The 17,132-nt window shown below is 37.9% G+C and overlaps 2 protein-coding genes across 3 annotated transcripts; both read left to right on the top strand.

Annotated features, from left to right (window-relative positions):
* Window positions 1-213: 213 nt before the first annotated feature.
* Window positions 214-7,473, top strand: LOC123879357 (4-hydroxybenzoate polyprenyltransferase, mitochondrial). Its single transcript, XM_045927022.1, has 7 exons — window positions 214-532; window positions 1,046-1,412; window positions 2,087-2,262; window positions 3,126-3,273; window positions 3,893-4,086; window positions 4,987-5,175; window positions 5,968-7,473. Exons 2-7 carry the CDS (start codon window positions 1,052-1,054, stop codon window positions 6,148-6,150), a joined length of 1,251 nt encoding a protein of 416 aa, XP_045782978.1. The 5' UTR covers window positions 214-532; window positions 1,046-1,051; the 3' UTR covers window positions 6,151-7,473.
* A 2,050-nt stretch (window positions 7,474-9,523) lies between these two features.
* LOC123879347 lies at window positions 9,524-14,262 on the top strand. 2 transcript variants are annotated; one of them, XM_045927005.1, is made up of 4 exons: window positions 9,524-9,904; window positions 10,705-10,907; window positions 12,784-13,787; window positions 13,824-14,262. In XM_045927005.1, exons 1-4 carry the CDS (start codon window positions 9,695-9,697, stop codon window positions 14,174-14,176), a joined length of 1,770 nt encoding a protein of 589 aa, XP_045782961.1. In that variant the 5' UTR covers window positions 9,524-9,694; the 3' UTR covers window positions 14,177-14,262. The 2 variants fall into 2 exon arrangements, with proteins under 2 accessions (XP_045782961.1, XP_045782960.1); XM_045927004.1 differs by having other exon boundaries at window positions 9,525-9,904; window positions 12,784-14,262.
* Window positions 14,263-17,132: the final 2,870 nt, after the last annotated feature.

Genomic DNA, 17,132 nt, shown 5'->3' with positions numbered 1-17,132 from the left:
TTTGATACTTATATACTCCTGCAAAAAAAGTTTATGAGCTTTAAGTTTTTTTCTGTGGGCTGACAGTTTTACGGAAACGTTAATGATCCTCCGGATTCGTGGTCTGTGTTAGTGATTACCACGATTACATACTCTTTGGTTTACCGCTCTGAGTTCATCTACTTTATTAATCTGTGGATATGTCATTTATTGACAGTTGTCACTTACACACACTTATGTCAAAACGCGGTTGATTCAATTTATTGATTCAAAAATAATATTATTTATTTCTATTTTCTGTTAAACTTGGCATGATAATATCGTGAAACGGTTTATTTATAGCTATTTACGTCCAATTTTAGCTATAGTGTTTTCATTTGTGTTTGAAGAGTTGGAATTTAAATAAGTTTCATAATATAAATGAAGATTATGACATGAGTGATAAAAAATAACCTTGATGTAGCCTCGCTCTTGGTTTATTTCAAGTGTTTCTTACAAGGATTTTTATGAAACAAAGTGCTCTGGTGCTTGTTTTTAAAGGCTACATTTAAAGGTCTGTGATAAAATATAACTTTATGTAATTAAATATAGAAAGACTATAATTCTTGTAAGGTTATGTTCTTATGTTCTATTATGTCATTACTCATACTCATAGCAGGAAAATAAGCAATTGGCTTCATATGAAAAATTTAAGCTTGTGTGTTTATATGAAAAATATTTGCCTTATTATATATTAAGTATGTACTTAAATTATGAATATTAATAGCTATATACTTAATATAATTTTATTATGATAGATGTGTTTATACACTACTTAGTAAGTTTCGGTTTTGTAAAATCCCATGGAAACTCTAATTTTCCAGGATAGAAAGTAGTCTCTATGCAAGCAATTTCTGCACCAAATAGATAATGATTGCATTTCTTTGGAGTGGATTAAGGTTTTAAAAATTCTGTGGGAACTCTTTGATTCTTCCCTATACCAAATTTCATCAAATTGGCTCAGTTAAAAAATTAACAAACATGCAAACCGTCACTATTACAATATTAAGCATTAAGATTTTTACAGAATAAAATGCTCAACACAAGCATGAGAAGTTATAAAAGATTGGGCATCTACCATATACTAAAATATGCAAGAAAACAATATATAAATAACACAATAAGATGGAAATCCTGTTCCTGTGGTAACATATATTTTACAAACCAAAGAAATGAGAATAGACTATTTATAAGAAACACAAGGGTACATTCAACGCAAAGCGACCACCATAGACAAAAAGTTGTGATAGAGACGTCTACGCCTAAAATAGTCATAGACAAAATAAAGGTAGAGAAATCGACCAATGAAAATACTGCGGAAACAAGTTTAGCATTGTTCTGGAGGGAAAAAATTGATCCGTATATAAAATTATCAAGATGGGACAAACGTACAGGTAATATAATCGAATTATGTATTCCTTATAAAATTTCAAATGCTGCAAAACGATTTCCCATTCTTTGCCAGATTGACGGCTGTAACTGCGTCCTATCTAGGCCTCTGATGGATGAGGCCTAGGGCTCTGTTACTATTTTAAATAAGAAGGCTTTATGAAAGTAGGCAATTTAGTAAATGTAGATGCCTTACAGAGTAACATTTTCCAAAAGGAAAAAAATTCTTTAATTACAGATTTTTTTAAAAACTCGGCCAAGTGCAAGTCAGACTCACGCACCAAATGTTCCATACTTGGGTATTTTTTCCGTCTTTTTGCACGATAAATCAAAACCCATTATGTATAAAAATAAATAAAATATGTTTTAGAATGTGCAGGTAGAGCCCTTTCATATGATACCCCACTTGGTATAATTATCTTACTTTGAAAATTGAAACACAGTTGAATTTTTTTTAATGACGTAACCACAAATTCACTGTTTTCGGATTTTTTCCTTAACTTGTGCTATAAGACCTATCTACCTGCCAAATTTCATGAGTCTAGGTCAATGGACAGTACCTTATAGGTTTTCTTGACAGACACGAGACGGACGGACAGACGGCCAGACAGACAACAAAGTGATCCTAGGAAAGTGACCCTAAAAATGATAAATATGTATATTTCATTTCACTTTACAGGTGTCTACCTCCTATACTGGCCATGCTCATGGTCGATAGCCCTAGCCTCCCTACCAGGCAATGTCCCTTTAAGCACAACTGTTGAAACTGCAGCATTGTTCTTGGCTGGTGCGGGTTTGATGCGCGGGGCGGGATGCACCATCAACGACCTGTGGGACAGAGATATAGATGCAAAGGTTTGATCTATCTTTATTCAAAAGCACTTGTAAAAGTTTATTTGAATAAAAATCTATTCTATTCTATTCTATTCAAATAACTCTGTGAACAAAAAAACTTTTTTTTTCTCTCTCGTCTGGCTTTACAAAGATTAGCCAATGTCAAGTTTGTAGTTATTTGCAACAAGTTAGTTAAACTATACAAGTATGGACCCCGTCTGTGCCGGCGCTCGCCGACATACGCACGGCACCCCCTTAGAGCGCTTTCCAGTCAGTTTCAACAAAAAAAAACACTCCAAAAAGGCAGAGCACGCCGCTAACGCCAACACAGACCAAGTCACAAAAAAACTTAAATTTGACCAACTTCCACTGTCCCGATTTTTTTCTTTCTGTACAAGATGAACCGTGGGCAAAGACCACAACACAGTGGATGCCACAAAATTTTAAAAGACGTCGAGGCAAGCCGAGGCGTCGCTGGCGAGACGAACTCGATGCCTACATGTCGGCCTGGCCTCAAATTTCTATAGACAGAGACAGGTGGAAGAAAGAAGGGGAGGCCTTTGCCCAACATTGGGACAGTTCGGGCTAACAATAACAATAACAATAAAATGATCCTTATATGAAACTAGAGGATGCCCAAAACTTCGTCCGCGTCGATTTAGGTTTTTAAAAATCCCGTGAGAACTGTTTGATTTTCCAGGATAAAAAGTAGCCTATGTCCATCCCCGGGATATAAGTTAACTCTATACCAAATTCCGTCAGAATCGGTTAAACTGTTGGGCTGTGAAAAGGTAGCAGACAGACAGACAGTTTTGCATTTATAATATTAGTATGCATTAGAATGGCTAATATTCTTTTGAAAAAAAATATGTTTGTTTTTGTAGGTGGAAAGAACTAAAGACCGCCCGCTAGTATCGGGTGCTATCAGTGAGAAGCAAGCCATAACATTTCTAGGTGTCCAGCTAACTCTTGGTCTAGGAGTGTTGCTACAGCTGAACTGTTATAGTGTAATGCTGGGAGCCAGCAGTATGAGTGAGTATACACTTAAAACTAAAACTACGTGGGTTCCTAACGCGCCCTGGTCTGAGAAGAAGCCCACAACAAACTCAGCTGGGGTATTCTTCTATCACCACTGTACAAAAGTGTTTGTGATTATAGAGAGGTTTTGATTTAGTATCAACATACAGAATTAGGTATAATAATAATTGCCAATTGTATAATACATTTGTAAACTTAATAATAAAAAAAATATTTAGTTAAAAATTAAAAAAAAATTTTAATTAATTTAAATCTATCTTAAGAAAATCACTTAAACTTATTAGGAACTATCAAAGCTGTTAAGCTACTCATTTACAAGCTTTCTTATCATTTAAATAATCCTTCAGATTGTAACAGGATTTTTCAATCAGTTTACATTAAGCCTTGTATGATGGTTTTATGAAAACTTTGAACTTATTGAGAGATATCTTCAATATGTCTTCTGGAAGTTTATTATTAAAATGTGTCTATACAATTACCAACAAATGTATAAAGTACATATTATGTGATTTTATGGCCTATATTATTTCTGGATAAACTATTTTTCTAACAGTGAAATAATAATTATGCTTAAAATCGATTCATACTAATTTCACTTTTTTTTTGTTTCCAGTTCTAGTCATAACCTACCCTCTAGCGAAGAGATTCACGAACTACCCTCAAATATTTCTGGGCGCAACGTTCAACTGGGGCGCTCTGCTGGGCTATTCGGCTATCCAGGGCTATATTGAGCCGGCTGTATGTGTGCCCCTCTATCTGTCAGCTTTAGCCTGGACCGTGGTGTACGACACCATCTACGCGCATCAGGTGAGCTGATGGTCGTGTGGTCAAATGACCTGTGAAGGGTAAACCTACCCTCTAGCGAAGAGATTCAAGAACTGCCCTCAAATATTTCTGGGCGCAACGTTCAACTGGGGCGCTCTGCTGGGCTATTCGGCTATCCAGGGCTATATCGAGCCGGCTGTATGTGTTCCCCTCTATCTGTCAGCTTTAGCCTGGACCGTGGTGTACGACACCATCTACGCGCATCAGGTGAGCTGAGGGTCGTTTGGTCAAATTACCTGTGAAGGGTTAAATAGCCCCTCCTTGCATGGCACTATGATTAAAGAATTATGAGACCCTTATCCACCATCCGATGCCTGCGACTTCGTCCGCGTGGATTTAGGTTTTTTGAAATCCCGTGGAAACACTTTGATTTTCCGGGATAAAAAGTAGCCTATGTGCTAATCTAGGATATTATCTATCTCCATTCCAAATTTCAACCAAATCCGTTTAGTTCAGTAATTTTGCATGAAAGAGTAACAAACGTACACACAAACTTCGCCTTTCTAATATTAGTGTGAAGTGTGATAAAATTTTTTTTTCAGGACAAGCGTGACGATGGTCGCCTGGGCATCAAATCTAATGGTGATTTAAAATATATAATAGTGATAAGGGTTCAAGTTACCCATTATTTAGATGAGGGGTCAAATTACCCCTCATCTAAAAAAAAAAAAAAAATTGTAGCTTTGAGTTATTCCAAATAATATTTTTTTTCCAGGACAAGCGTGACGATGCTCGCCTGGGCATCAAATCTAATGGTGATTTAAAATATATAATAGTGATAAGGGTTCAAGTTACCCATTATTTAGATGAGGGGTCAAATTACCCCTCATCTAAAAAAAAAAAAGTAGCTTTGAGTTATTCCAAATAATATTTTTTTTCCAGGACAAGCGTGACGATGCTCGGCTGGGCATCAAGTCCACGGCCCTGACGTTTGGCGCTCACACTAAGCCGGCACTGTGCGGGGCTCTCGCTGTGAGCCTGGGCGGCATGGCGCTGGCAGGCCACTCGGCTGGTCTCGCCGCGCCTTACTACGCGGCGTTGGCGGCCTATGCGGCGCATGCGGCCTTACAGGTCACTGTTTATACTGTTTGTAGTAGAGGTCATTTGACCACAAACTGAAAGTAGAGGTCTCACTAAAACATAGGAAATGACAATGATCTCATATTAAAAATGACAATTTTTATGCTAAAAGACCACTTCAGTTTTTTTTAGTAAGTGGTCAAATGGCCTATGATGAGTTTAAGTCTGGCATCAAATCCACGCCCCTCACACTAAGCCGGCACTGTGCGGGGCTCTCGCTGTGAGCCTGAGCGGCATGACGCTGGCAGGCCACTCGGCTGGTCTCGCCACGGCCCTGGCGGCCTATGCGGGCTTACAGATGACTGATTATACTATTTGTAGTAGAGGTCATTTGACCACAAACTAAAAGTAGAGGTCAAAATATAAGAAGTAGAGACTGAGCAATTCATACAGGTTGTAATTAGAACGGTAACAAAAACTACGCTGTTATTATACTGCCTTAACACAATCCAATGCCAATAACCATTTGCCTTATTTTGTAGTTTTAGTGATTAGTATTTTTGAAACCCGCAATGTACCTATAGCGTGCAAAACTCGGGACCAATGCTTCGCTTACGACCCGGCATTGACACCGTGGAAATGTTCGTTGATCTCTAGCGTCAGTCAGATATTTTATTTGCAATACAAAGCGAAATTTTAAAACACACATTAAAACACACAAAAAAATGCGTTTTTTTTTTTGAATTGTTAAGATCACAAAATATGGTCAATAGAGCCTTTTTAAGGGGTTAAATGGCCCCTTTTCCACAAGATTCCTTCAAGTAATATTATTTTTTATTACAGATATACACACTGAAACCCGACAATCCGGATGACTGTGCGAAAAAATTCAAATCGAACTCTATGGTAGGACTCATTATATTGCTAGGTATATTGGGTGGAGGATACCAACAGTACATAGACAATAGACAGAAGCATAGAGGAAACGAAGACTTGAGTGCTGCTAGAAGTTGCTTTTTTAGTTAATTATAAAATAATAATTTATATTTGTACAAGGAAAAAAATACTTATGACTTACTAGGCTGTATGGTTTACGATCTTTGCCCTCAATCTAAAGCTCCGGCTACACGCTCCGTCTTACCCGAGAGCTTACCTACACAAGCCAGTTTGCGCAGTTAAGTGCGTGCGTGTGGACGCAATGTTCGTTGATCTCTACCGTCAGTCAGATGTTTTATTCGCAATACAAAGCGAAATTCCGCGCAGTTCCAAAAGCTGCTAAAGAGTGGACTGCGCAGTACTCGGTTTTGCTTGGGCAGTTTTAACTGCGCAGGCAAGACAGAGTGTGTAGCCGGAGCGTTAGGATAAACGTCACTTTTGACAATGACAGCTGACACATAGAGAAAATATGGCGGGTGCGATAAACTACTATTATTTTTTGTATTACTACGCATTTTAGTACTAACAGAAGGGCGTATTTGGTTTGGTTCGTAATAGATCCGATCGTGTGACCAAACCATAAATCAGACATGATTCCATTACCGCGTTTGGGTCAATTTGAACAACGCCGTTTTTTCTTGAATTTCGGTGGAGTATTTGAGAACTATGGTTTATTGTTTTTCTAGTTATTGTATAAGCTCTTACTCAATGCCATCAAAATATGTCTAAAATAAACTCATGAGAATACGTGTTTAAAATTTTGATGCCACCGAAATTAAAATCCACCAATTTAATGGCAAAACTTTGTAATTTCTGAGATTAATAAAAGCCCTGTCAATGATTTTAGAGGATTTGGTCAATTTTGGATTGACAGACAGAATCATCCCATCTGTTAGTATTTTTAATATTTATTTTTGGCGGTTCTGGTAGGTGTTGCCATATTATTACTTATTTATAATTAATGTTACCAGTGAATAGAATCTGTGGAGCTATATTTATTTTTCATCAGTACAATCCATACATATTAATGATTGGATTATTGCTAATTTATTATTGCAACGATATTTTTTTTTAATACGTTAAATAATACAATCAGTATTATAAGTATGGTATATTAAAAAAAAAATTAAAATATCTTTTGGCAGCTCCACAGATAATTTTGTTGATAAGTAATTATTTTGGTTGGGACTAGGGCGTTAGGAATAGTTATATAAATATAGCCTGACCAGAAAATTAAAAACTTCGCCAGATTGAGGAAAACTAGTGGAATTATTTTACCTATATAAAACTGCTAGCTGATGCCCGCGACTTCGTCTTCGTGGATTTAGGTTTTTCAAAATCCCGTGGGAACTCTTTGATTTTCCGGGCTAAAAAGTAGCCTATGTGCTAATCCAGGATATTATCTATCTCCATTTCAAATCTCATCCAAATCCGTTCAGCCGTTTTTGCGTGATTGAGTCACACATTCACACTTTCACATTTATAATATTAGTAGGATAAACTTAGGTACCTATTGCAATGAAAAATACAAAAGTGGCGCCACCAGAGCAAGTTTTTTACATTTCTTGTCAGGCTATACAAGTTATTATTTTGTAGGCTGTGATTTGTAGTTACTAATTTTAAGAAGAAAACCGAGTTATCATTGGAACGGGTTCATTTATAATGTAAAATGTATAATATTACTATACAAAGTATGTATATTGTATAATGTAAATAAATACTACATAATATATGGACAAACACCTTGATTCGGGGTAACTTTGGCTTCTTACGCTGAGATCTATAGAGTGCACTTTGACTTTGCTCAGACTTAAGACACTGTTAAAACGAGACAGCGCTATACAGCTGGCATAAATCTGTCTCGTTTTAACTGAAACTTAAATCTAAGCAAAGTCAAAGTGCGCTTATAGATTTCAACCTTAGTGTAGTTAACTTCGAAAGATAGTCAAATATTTTTTTTTTGTGTGGCACAGGGATAAATCCTTTTTAAAAAGGCTCAAAAAGACTAGAACCTAAAGCCGTAGCGCCAGTTGAAAAAAAGCACTCCTAATACCTACCTTGAAGCAAAATACCTAATTTACGCGTCAGGTCGACATGGCAATCGGGGTATGAGGCGGGGGGACGCCCCACACACCCTCGCTATCCCGTGTCCCCAGCACGATTGCCATGTCGACCTGTCGCAAACTATACATACGTAATGCCACTTCGACTGGGATCTGATCTCTCGCTTTAATTTTGATAGTCGAAGAGGGATAGCAATAAGTAGGTATTAGCTTCAAGTAGGTATTAAGAGCGCTCGGTCCACCACTATTATAATTATATTCATGTATTAAAAAAAATACCTACCTAGGCGAAGTATCAGAAATATTACTTAAGTTTAAAAAAGTTTTAGTTTTGCCAAAAATTAGTTATATTTTAGTTTAGTATCTATTCGCATTTGGGCTTAAAATTGTATTGCATTTTCATTTTGCAAAAAATTGTAGGTATCGAATAAATGCAATTTTACTATGATTATTTAAAAAAAATGGTTTTAATATTATAATAGTTAAGTACCTACTAAAAGTATGTTGGTGTTGTATTATTTGGGCTTTTTAAATTTTTCCTTATTCAGGAGGCTTTTCAAAAAATTGAAAATAAAAAATGTCTTTAACTGTATAGTAGTTGTGATGTATAAAAAATAAATCTTTCCTTGCCAATTGTTTTATTAATTGTTTCTTGTATTAAAATAAGTAAAGCTGTTAAACAAAAGTTGGAGTGCTGTAAATAAAATACCTACTCATTAGCAATTTCTGAAGAACTTTTAATTATTCCTCAACATGTAGGTAGTAAAATGTCATCCTAAATTATATTAATGAATAATGAGGTACCCACCATCCGTAATTAATATTGTAAATACGAAATGTCTGTCTGTCTTTTATCTTTTCATAGTTAAACTGATTTTGATGAGGCACTGAGATACCATGCACCCTGAAGATGGGCATACATATTATTGGATTTGTCTTTTGTTTGGATTTGTTGTTCTCACGGGATTTTTAAAACCTGAACACACGAACAACGTTATTAGTAAATAGTAATAATATAAAGCCACTTTTCTTTTTGGCTGTTTTAAGGGGCATGAGACGGGCCTGCCCGCGAAATTCAAATTTAATTTGGTCTTTCATCCATTAAGGCTCAAAAAGGTTAGAACCCGGAGCCGTAAAGCCAGTTAAAAAAAATCATCCAATAAAATAATCCTCAATGATCATGATCAATGCTCATAGAAACTTGTATGGTAGGTACCTACTTATTGGTGTTATTGGTCCGTGATGCTCATATCCATCGATTTGATAGAATGCAATACTCATCATAGCTCGGAGAAACAATAGGTAATTAATTTGAAGGCTCAAAAAGGCTAGAACTCAGAGCCGTAAAACCAGTTAATTATTTGCCTCTCCGCATAACTGGTCTGTGATTTGCCAGTAAAAAAAAAGTTAATTCTACGGAACTGTGCTGTGCTACGGAAAGTTACGGAAACCAAACAATTTTGTATTTTTTATGATTTTTATCCATAAGGTAGAACAGAAAGTAAAACTTGTGTAAAACTAATTAGCGTCCAGTGATGTAACTAATAAAAGTGCTTTATTAATCGTAAATAATGTTCCGTTCGCCAAGAGATGTCGGGCTTGTCCCACCAGTCAAAGTTAATGATAACCCTTACGAAAAAATTGAAGTTGAGCTGTATGGATGCGATATGTGCCACGATGGAGGCTGGACGAGCGAAACTGAGGTGGAAATACACAAAACCAAGGTTCATTATAAGAAGGCATTTATGAACAAGCTGAAGAAAAGGAACGACTATTGCTTCGTAAGTTTTTAGAGTTCCGTACCTCAAAAGGAAAAACGGAACCCTTATAGGATAACTTTGTTGTCTGTCTGTCTATACATCTGTCCTTTCTATCCTTCTGTTGTGTCCGTCAAGAAAACCTATAGGATACTTCCCGTTGACCTAGAATTATTAAGTTTGGCAGGTAGGTAGGTCTTATAGCATAAAGGAAAAAATTCGAAAACCGTGAATTTGTGGTTATGTCACAAAAAAAATTAAAATATATGTTCTTATTATTTTCAATTTTCAAAGTAAGATAACTATACCAAGTGGGGTATCATATGAAAGGGCTTTACCTGTACATTCTAAAACAGATTTTTGTTTATTTTTATGCATAATAGTTTTTGATTTATTGTGCAAAATATGTAGAAAAATTATAACCGAGTACCAAACCCTCGGTGCGCGAGTATGACTCACACTTGGCTGGTTTTTTATCCCGAAAAATCTATGAGTTCCAGCGGGATTTAAAATCTATATCCACACAGACAAAGTTGCATTCATCTAATCACACTTCACACTATCACACTAATAATATTATAAAGGCGAAAGTTTGTATGTGTGTGTGTGTGTGTGTGTGTGTGTATGTTTGTTACTCCTTCACGCAAAAACTACTGGACGGATTTGGCTGAAATTTAGAATGGAGATAGATTATACCCTGGATTAGCACATAGGCTACTTTTTATCCCGGAAAATCAAAGAGTTTCCACGGGATTTTTAAAAAACCTTCATCCACGCGAACGAAGTCGCGGGCATCAGCTAGTTTAGTATAACTATAATTTCAGATATGCATAAAGCAGTGTGCAGACAAGGAGTCAGTCGTCAAACACATAAAGTCAGAGCATCTACTGAGCACGGAAACCTGTCTCCGAGTGGAACGAGAGATCTTCATATGTGATGAATGCTCCGCCATATTCTTCAACAAGGATAACCTAATCATACATTTGCGCTACGCTCATTTGGACATGAGCCAAATGGATCTTATAAAGTGAGTCTCTCTGTCTCTCTCCCCACTTTATCTCTGTCTGTCTTCATCCTTTCTCTATGTCTCACTCCACTCCTTTTTTTAAAAAAATCATATACAAACTAGGCCTTGACCGCAATCTCACCTGGTGGTAAGTGATGATGTAGTCTAAGATGGAAGCGGGTTCACCTGGAAGGGGTATGGCAGTTTTCATTAAACCCATACTCCTTTTGTTTCTACACTGTGTCATACCGAAATGCTAAATGTCTTGGTGGTGGGTGGTAACTAGCCACGGTCGAAGCCTCAACCGTACATACGAATGTATTCCTCAATGCATAAAGAGTGTAGACCTCTTAGTTATACCCATTTTCATAGTATGATTTTCAATAAGGGGTCAGAGGACCCCTATTATTTCAGTGAAGGGTTAAAAGGCACCTTCACAAGGTATGATTTTCAGTAAAAGGTCAAAGGACCCATACAATATCTTCTTCTTCTTCCAGCCCTTATCCCATGCTACGTGGGGTCGGCACAACATGTCTTCCTCTTCCACTCTCTTCTGTCATCCATCAACTTATCATCTACCCCTTTTATACGCATATCCTCTTTCACGCAATCCATCCACCTTTTCTTTGGTCGTCCTCTTCTCTTTTCTCCATCCACATGCATATTTAACATTCTTCTAGTGATATGACTCTCTTCCCTCCGCATTACATGCCCATACCATGCCAGCCTATTACTCCTCAATTTGTCTACCACTGGTGCTACTTTTAAACTTCCCCTTATATATTCATTCCTTATCATGTCCATTCTTGTCACACCACACATCCATCTCAACATTCGCATTTCGGTCGCATGTACTCGTCTTTCATCCTTTCCTTTTACCGCCCAACATTCTGAACCATACAATGTGACAGGTCTAACGACAGTTTTGTAAATTTTCCCCTTAAGTTTAAGGGGCATTTTCGGGTCGCATATAACACTTGAGACCTGTCGCCATTTCATCCATCCCGCATTCATTCTATTGTTCACGTCTCGATCAATGCTACCGTCACTTTGGAAGAGCGAACCGAGGTACCGGAAATTGGAGCAGACAGGTAGAGTTACGCCATCCAAACAGATATCAGAGAAACTGGAGGGGCCACCGAAGTCACAGAACAGATGTTCTGTCTTCGTTCGGCTGATCCTCAGGCCAACACTCTCCAATTTCTCTTGCCATCTACGCAGTCTGCTCTGGACGTCGGCCGCATCTTCTCCGACAAGCACAATGTCGTCGGCAAACAGCATGCACCAGGGTGCTTGTTCCTGTATGTTTGACGTCAGAGCATCCATTACCAGGACAAACAAATAAGGACTTAAAGCCGATCCCTGATGCAAGCCTACTTCCACATTGAACTTGTCCGTAACGCCAGCTTCTGATCTGACCCTTGTACTCGCTCGTCTATACATCGCTTTCACAAGCCTCACATACTTCTCAGGCAATCTCTTCACTTTCATAGCCCACCACAAAACTTCGCGAGGAACTCTGTCATATGCCTTTTCAAGGTCGATAAATACCATGTCGACCTTGACATGGTATATGGACCCATACAATATCACTGACACTATTTGTTAAAATCTAATGTTAACTAACCCAAGTTTGCAATAAAAATCTTTGTACAATATAATATACATATTACATACTATATGTACTATACATAATATATTATATACTATTAAATAAGATTCTGTGAATTGGGTGTTAGTACCATCCAACACCTAGTTTCTCCTTTCACCAAAGGTTGCCTGGTAGATATTGTTATAAGTAATAAGGCTGCCTTTGGATGCAGTTATTTTTAGGTTCTTTGTTTGGTCTTGATTATTTCATGGTTTGTGTGCATTAAAGTTTTCTATCTTTTTTCAGATGTCTGATCTGTCATAGAAACATCCAAGTACGGAACATGCCGGCCCACTTTTATATGCACAACATACAGAGTGTCTCTACGTGTAGGATATGCTTATGTAAATGTCTCAACACTAAAGCCCTAAAACAACATCTAAGGTTGCATCCCTACTACCTAAAGTGTGACATGTGCTATTATGACACTACTCGAGTCGAGTCATTCCAGAGTCACATTCTAGCAAGGCACAAAACCTCTGCAAAGAATAAGGATCCAACAACAGATGACAAAGAATTAATGACAGTTGATAACCCAGCTGCTAAGAATTTAATGACAGTTGATACAGTCACGAAGATCGAGCATGATGAAACAGACCAAAATTTAATGATAGAGGATGTAAAAAGTGAAAATTTAATCGAGAGTGATACATTGGTTGAAGGCGATTTTTTGACAGTCATTGAAATAAGTGACATGGATACAGTAACAGATATGATGACTATCAAGAATTTAATGGCTGGTGAAGCTTTGATATCGAAAAGTGAGGATAGAAGAGCAGAGGAGGAAGAAGAGGTTTTAATGACAGGTGTAAAAAGAAGTAAAAGGAAATTGAAAGGCATTAAAAGGAAGACTAAAAAGAAGAAGGGAATGTCGACTGAAATTGTGACAGCTTTGACCGATGTAATGAATGATTTTGTGGTCCAAACAAATGATGAGGATTTGTTAAATGAAAATCCAGTTGGTAACTATGATACAAATCTAATGATACTCCCAGATTTAATGACAGATGACATCAAAGATCCAGATTTAATTACAACTGGTGTAAGAAGTGAAAACAATATAATGTCATTATTCGAGAGCAGTGACAAAGAAATCGCTGTGACAAGTAAAAATTTTATGACGGGTGACACCATCAAAGAGGAGTTGACAGATCATTCGGATTTAATGACAGATGAAGTAATGAGTGACAGTAATTTAATGACAGTGATTGAAATCAGTGACCATGGTTTATCCACAGATAATATAGATGTTGACACCAAAAAAAATTCCATATCAAACGAAGTTGATAAATCTAGTAAAATAGCTGACACAAAATTGACAGATGCAGAAAAAACTGTCAAGGATTCAATGTCAAATAACGAAATAGATAATTTTAAAAGATATTTCATACCAGAAACTCCATCCTATTTGAGACTCCAAAGCATTGCGGGGGTTAGAGGTATAAGATTGTCGAATGATGTACACATATGTATATTGTGTAGGGAAGTCTGCGTTGGTTTGGAAGAAATGAGGTTGCACATAAACGAACATGCAGTCAAAAAGGAGAAAATTAATCATTATGAATGCACTTGCGGTGAAAAGTTCACGAACAAGGTTTTATTGAAGTATCATGCGTTTAAAAGCAAACATAACATATAACAGGTACTTATCATTTCGCTATTTTTAATGAAAGCAATGATAGCTTTAATCAGAGCCTCGATAGCTCAATGGTTGAGGAGCGGACTGAATTCCGAAAGGTCGGTGGTTCAAACCCCACCCGTTGCACTATTGTCGTACCCACTCCTGGCATATGCTTTACGCTTAATTGGAGGGGAAAGGGGAGTATTAGTCATGATTAGCATGGCTAATATTTGTAAAAAAATCATTAAGAGCGCTGTTCTGTAAAAATTGTATCTGAATAAAAAAAAAGTTGAAATAACTCCTTAAGCTCCTAATTTTTTCCATAGTTTTAAGTTTTCAACACTAACTGCTATTTTTTGTCATCAAACGCAAACCTATTTTGCAATAGAAAAATTAGTTTTCAGTTTTATCCTATGTAACATACATTTTTTTGAAACATTAGGTTATGAAAATCCCATTTTATGTGACAATAATTTTATTATTAAAATTATTACTTTTTATTAAACAAAAGGAATGGCAATGTACAAACATTTTTATATTTTACAATCTATGCTTGTTCTTATTAAATTTTTCTAGAAGGAAAAAATTCTCTCTGAGAAATTTTAATTTAATGAAATCTGTAAAACATTCAATTAATTTTAATATTATAATTATAATTTATTAGTTTTTAAGTTTTAATCTAGGTTATGGATGAGAAGTAAAAATAAAAGCATTTTCAAAATCATGGAATTTATTTTATTTCATACCTATAATATTATTTTAAACTTTAAAATAATGGATAGGTACAATAATTACTTATTACATTTTTTTTCTCTCGTCTGGCTTTACAAAGATTAGCCAATGTCAAGTTTGTAGTTATTTGTAACAAGTTAGTTAAACTATACAAGTATGGACCCCGTCTGTGCCGGCGCTCGCCGACACACGCGCGGCACCCCCTCAGAGCGCTTTCCAGTCAGTTTTAACAAAAAACAAACACTCCAAAAAGGCAGAGCACGCCCGCCAGCTAACACCAACCCAGACGAAGTCACACTTATTATAATAAAAGTTACAAAAGTCAAAGGCACAGGAAAGAAGCCACAGAATTTTAAATTTTTTTGTCTGGATTTACACAGATTATTACAATGACTGGTTTCTAGTTATTTATAAGTGAATTTTAAAGGAGAAAGTTTGTATGTGTGTGTGTGTGTGTGTGTGTGTGTGTGTGTGTGTGTGTGTGTGTGTGTGTGTGTTTGTTACTCCTTCACGCATAAACTACTGGACGGATTGGGCTGAAATTTAAAATAGAGATAGATTATACCCTGGATTAGCACATAGGCTACTTTTTATCCCGGAAAATCAAAGAGTTCCCACGGGAATTTCAAAAAACCTACATCCACGCGAATGAAGTCGCAGGCATCAGCTAGTAGACTATATAATATGAGTGCTGTATCCAGGATATACAGGATTTAAGTGGAACACTAAGAATACAAGTGATATTGATGATTTTATTGATAAGATACCACACAAAAAACACGAAAAAATAATGATTTACAAAATTTAAATACACAATAACGCCTGAAATTGCAAGGTTTGACAGTTGAAACCAAAATCGGTTTGTCTATCCTTTTTCTTATTAATCGGGAAGATAAAGATGCAAATGCTTAGTTGGCAACTGAATCTGCACCATTGCAAGCGTATTAAAATACAGTGGACCTCCGACAATAGTTTTGCAGGGCAGTGTCGAACTATCGAATTTGTCGGATTATAGAGTACTGCCGAAGACCATATTCCAGAATTTATTACAAAAGAGTTCCTTGTATACGACTAATTACAGATCCAATGATAAGATTCTTTAGTTAAACATATTCTGAATTACAAATCACACTTCATTATGTACCTATGTCTTTAGTAAATTCAGTAATAATAGACATGTCGGATTACAGGGGGTGCCGGATTAGACAGAGGCTGCATTACCGGGGGTACACTGTAATAATAAGTATTAAATGGAGCATGACTGAAACCTACTGGCGGGGAGGTTCCTCTAAGACCACTTCCCGCGCTGCTTCTTGCATTACTTCCTGCCCAACTTCTTGAGTAACTTCCTGCGGTACTTGAAGCGCCACTTCCGGTGGTAATTCCTGAGTAACTTTCTGCGCCACTTGCTGAGAAACTTTCTGCGCCACTTGCTGAGTCACTTCCTGTGCCACTTCCGGTCTGACTTCCTGCGCTACTGCTTGAGTGACTTGATGCGCCGCTTGCTGAGTTACTTCCTGCGCCACTACCGGTCTGACTTCCTGCGCCACTACCGGTCTGACTTCCTGCGCCACTACCGGTCTGACTTCCTGCGCCACTACCGGTCTGACTTCCTGCGCCACTACCGGTCTGACTTCCTGCGCCACTACCGGTCTGACTTCCTGCGCCACTACCCGTCTGACTTCCTGCGCCACTACCGGTCTGACTTCCTGCGCCACTACCGGTCTGACTTCCTGCGTCACTGCTTGAGCCACTTGATGCGCCGCTTGCTGAGTTACTTCCTGCGCCACTACCGGTCTGACTTCCTGCGCCACTACCGGTCTGACTTCCTGCGTCACTGCTTGAGCCACTCGATGCGCCGCTTGCTGAGTTACTTCCTGCGCCACTACCGGTCTGACTTCCTGCGCCACTACCGGTCTGACTTCCTGCGTCACTGCTTGAGCCACTTGATGCGCCGCTTGCTGAGTTACTTCCTGCGCCACTACCGGTCTGACTTCCTGCGCCACTACCGGTCTGACTTCCTGCGCCACTACCGGTCTGACTTCCTGCGCCACTGCTTGAGCCACTTGATGCGCCGCTTGCTGAGTTACTTCCTGCGCCACTACCGGTCTGACTTCCTGCGCCACTACCGGTCTGACTTCCTGCGCCACTGCTTGAGCCACTTGATGCGCCGCTTGCTGAGTTACTTCCTGCGCCACTACCGGTCTGACTTCCTGCGCCACTACCGGTCTGACTTCCTGCG

This window comes from Maniola jurtina, chromosome 28, assembly GCF_905333055.1.
Source record: "Maniola jurtina chromosome 28, ilManJurt1.1, whole genome shotgun sequence".
Lineage (NCBI taxonomy): Eukaryota > Metazoa > Arthropoda > Insecta > Lepidoptera > Nymphalidae > Maniola > Maniola jurtina.
Note: the sequence above shows the minus strand (reverse complement) of the source record. Positions and strands in the feature narration are given on the sequence as shown.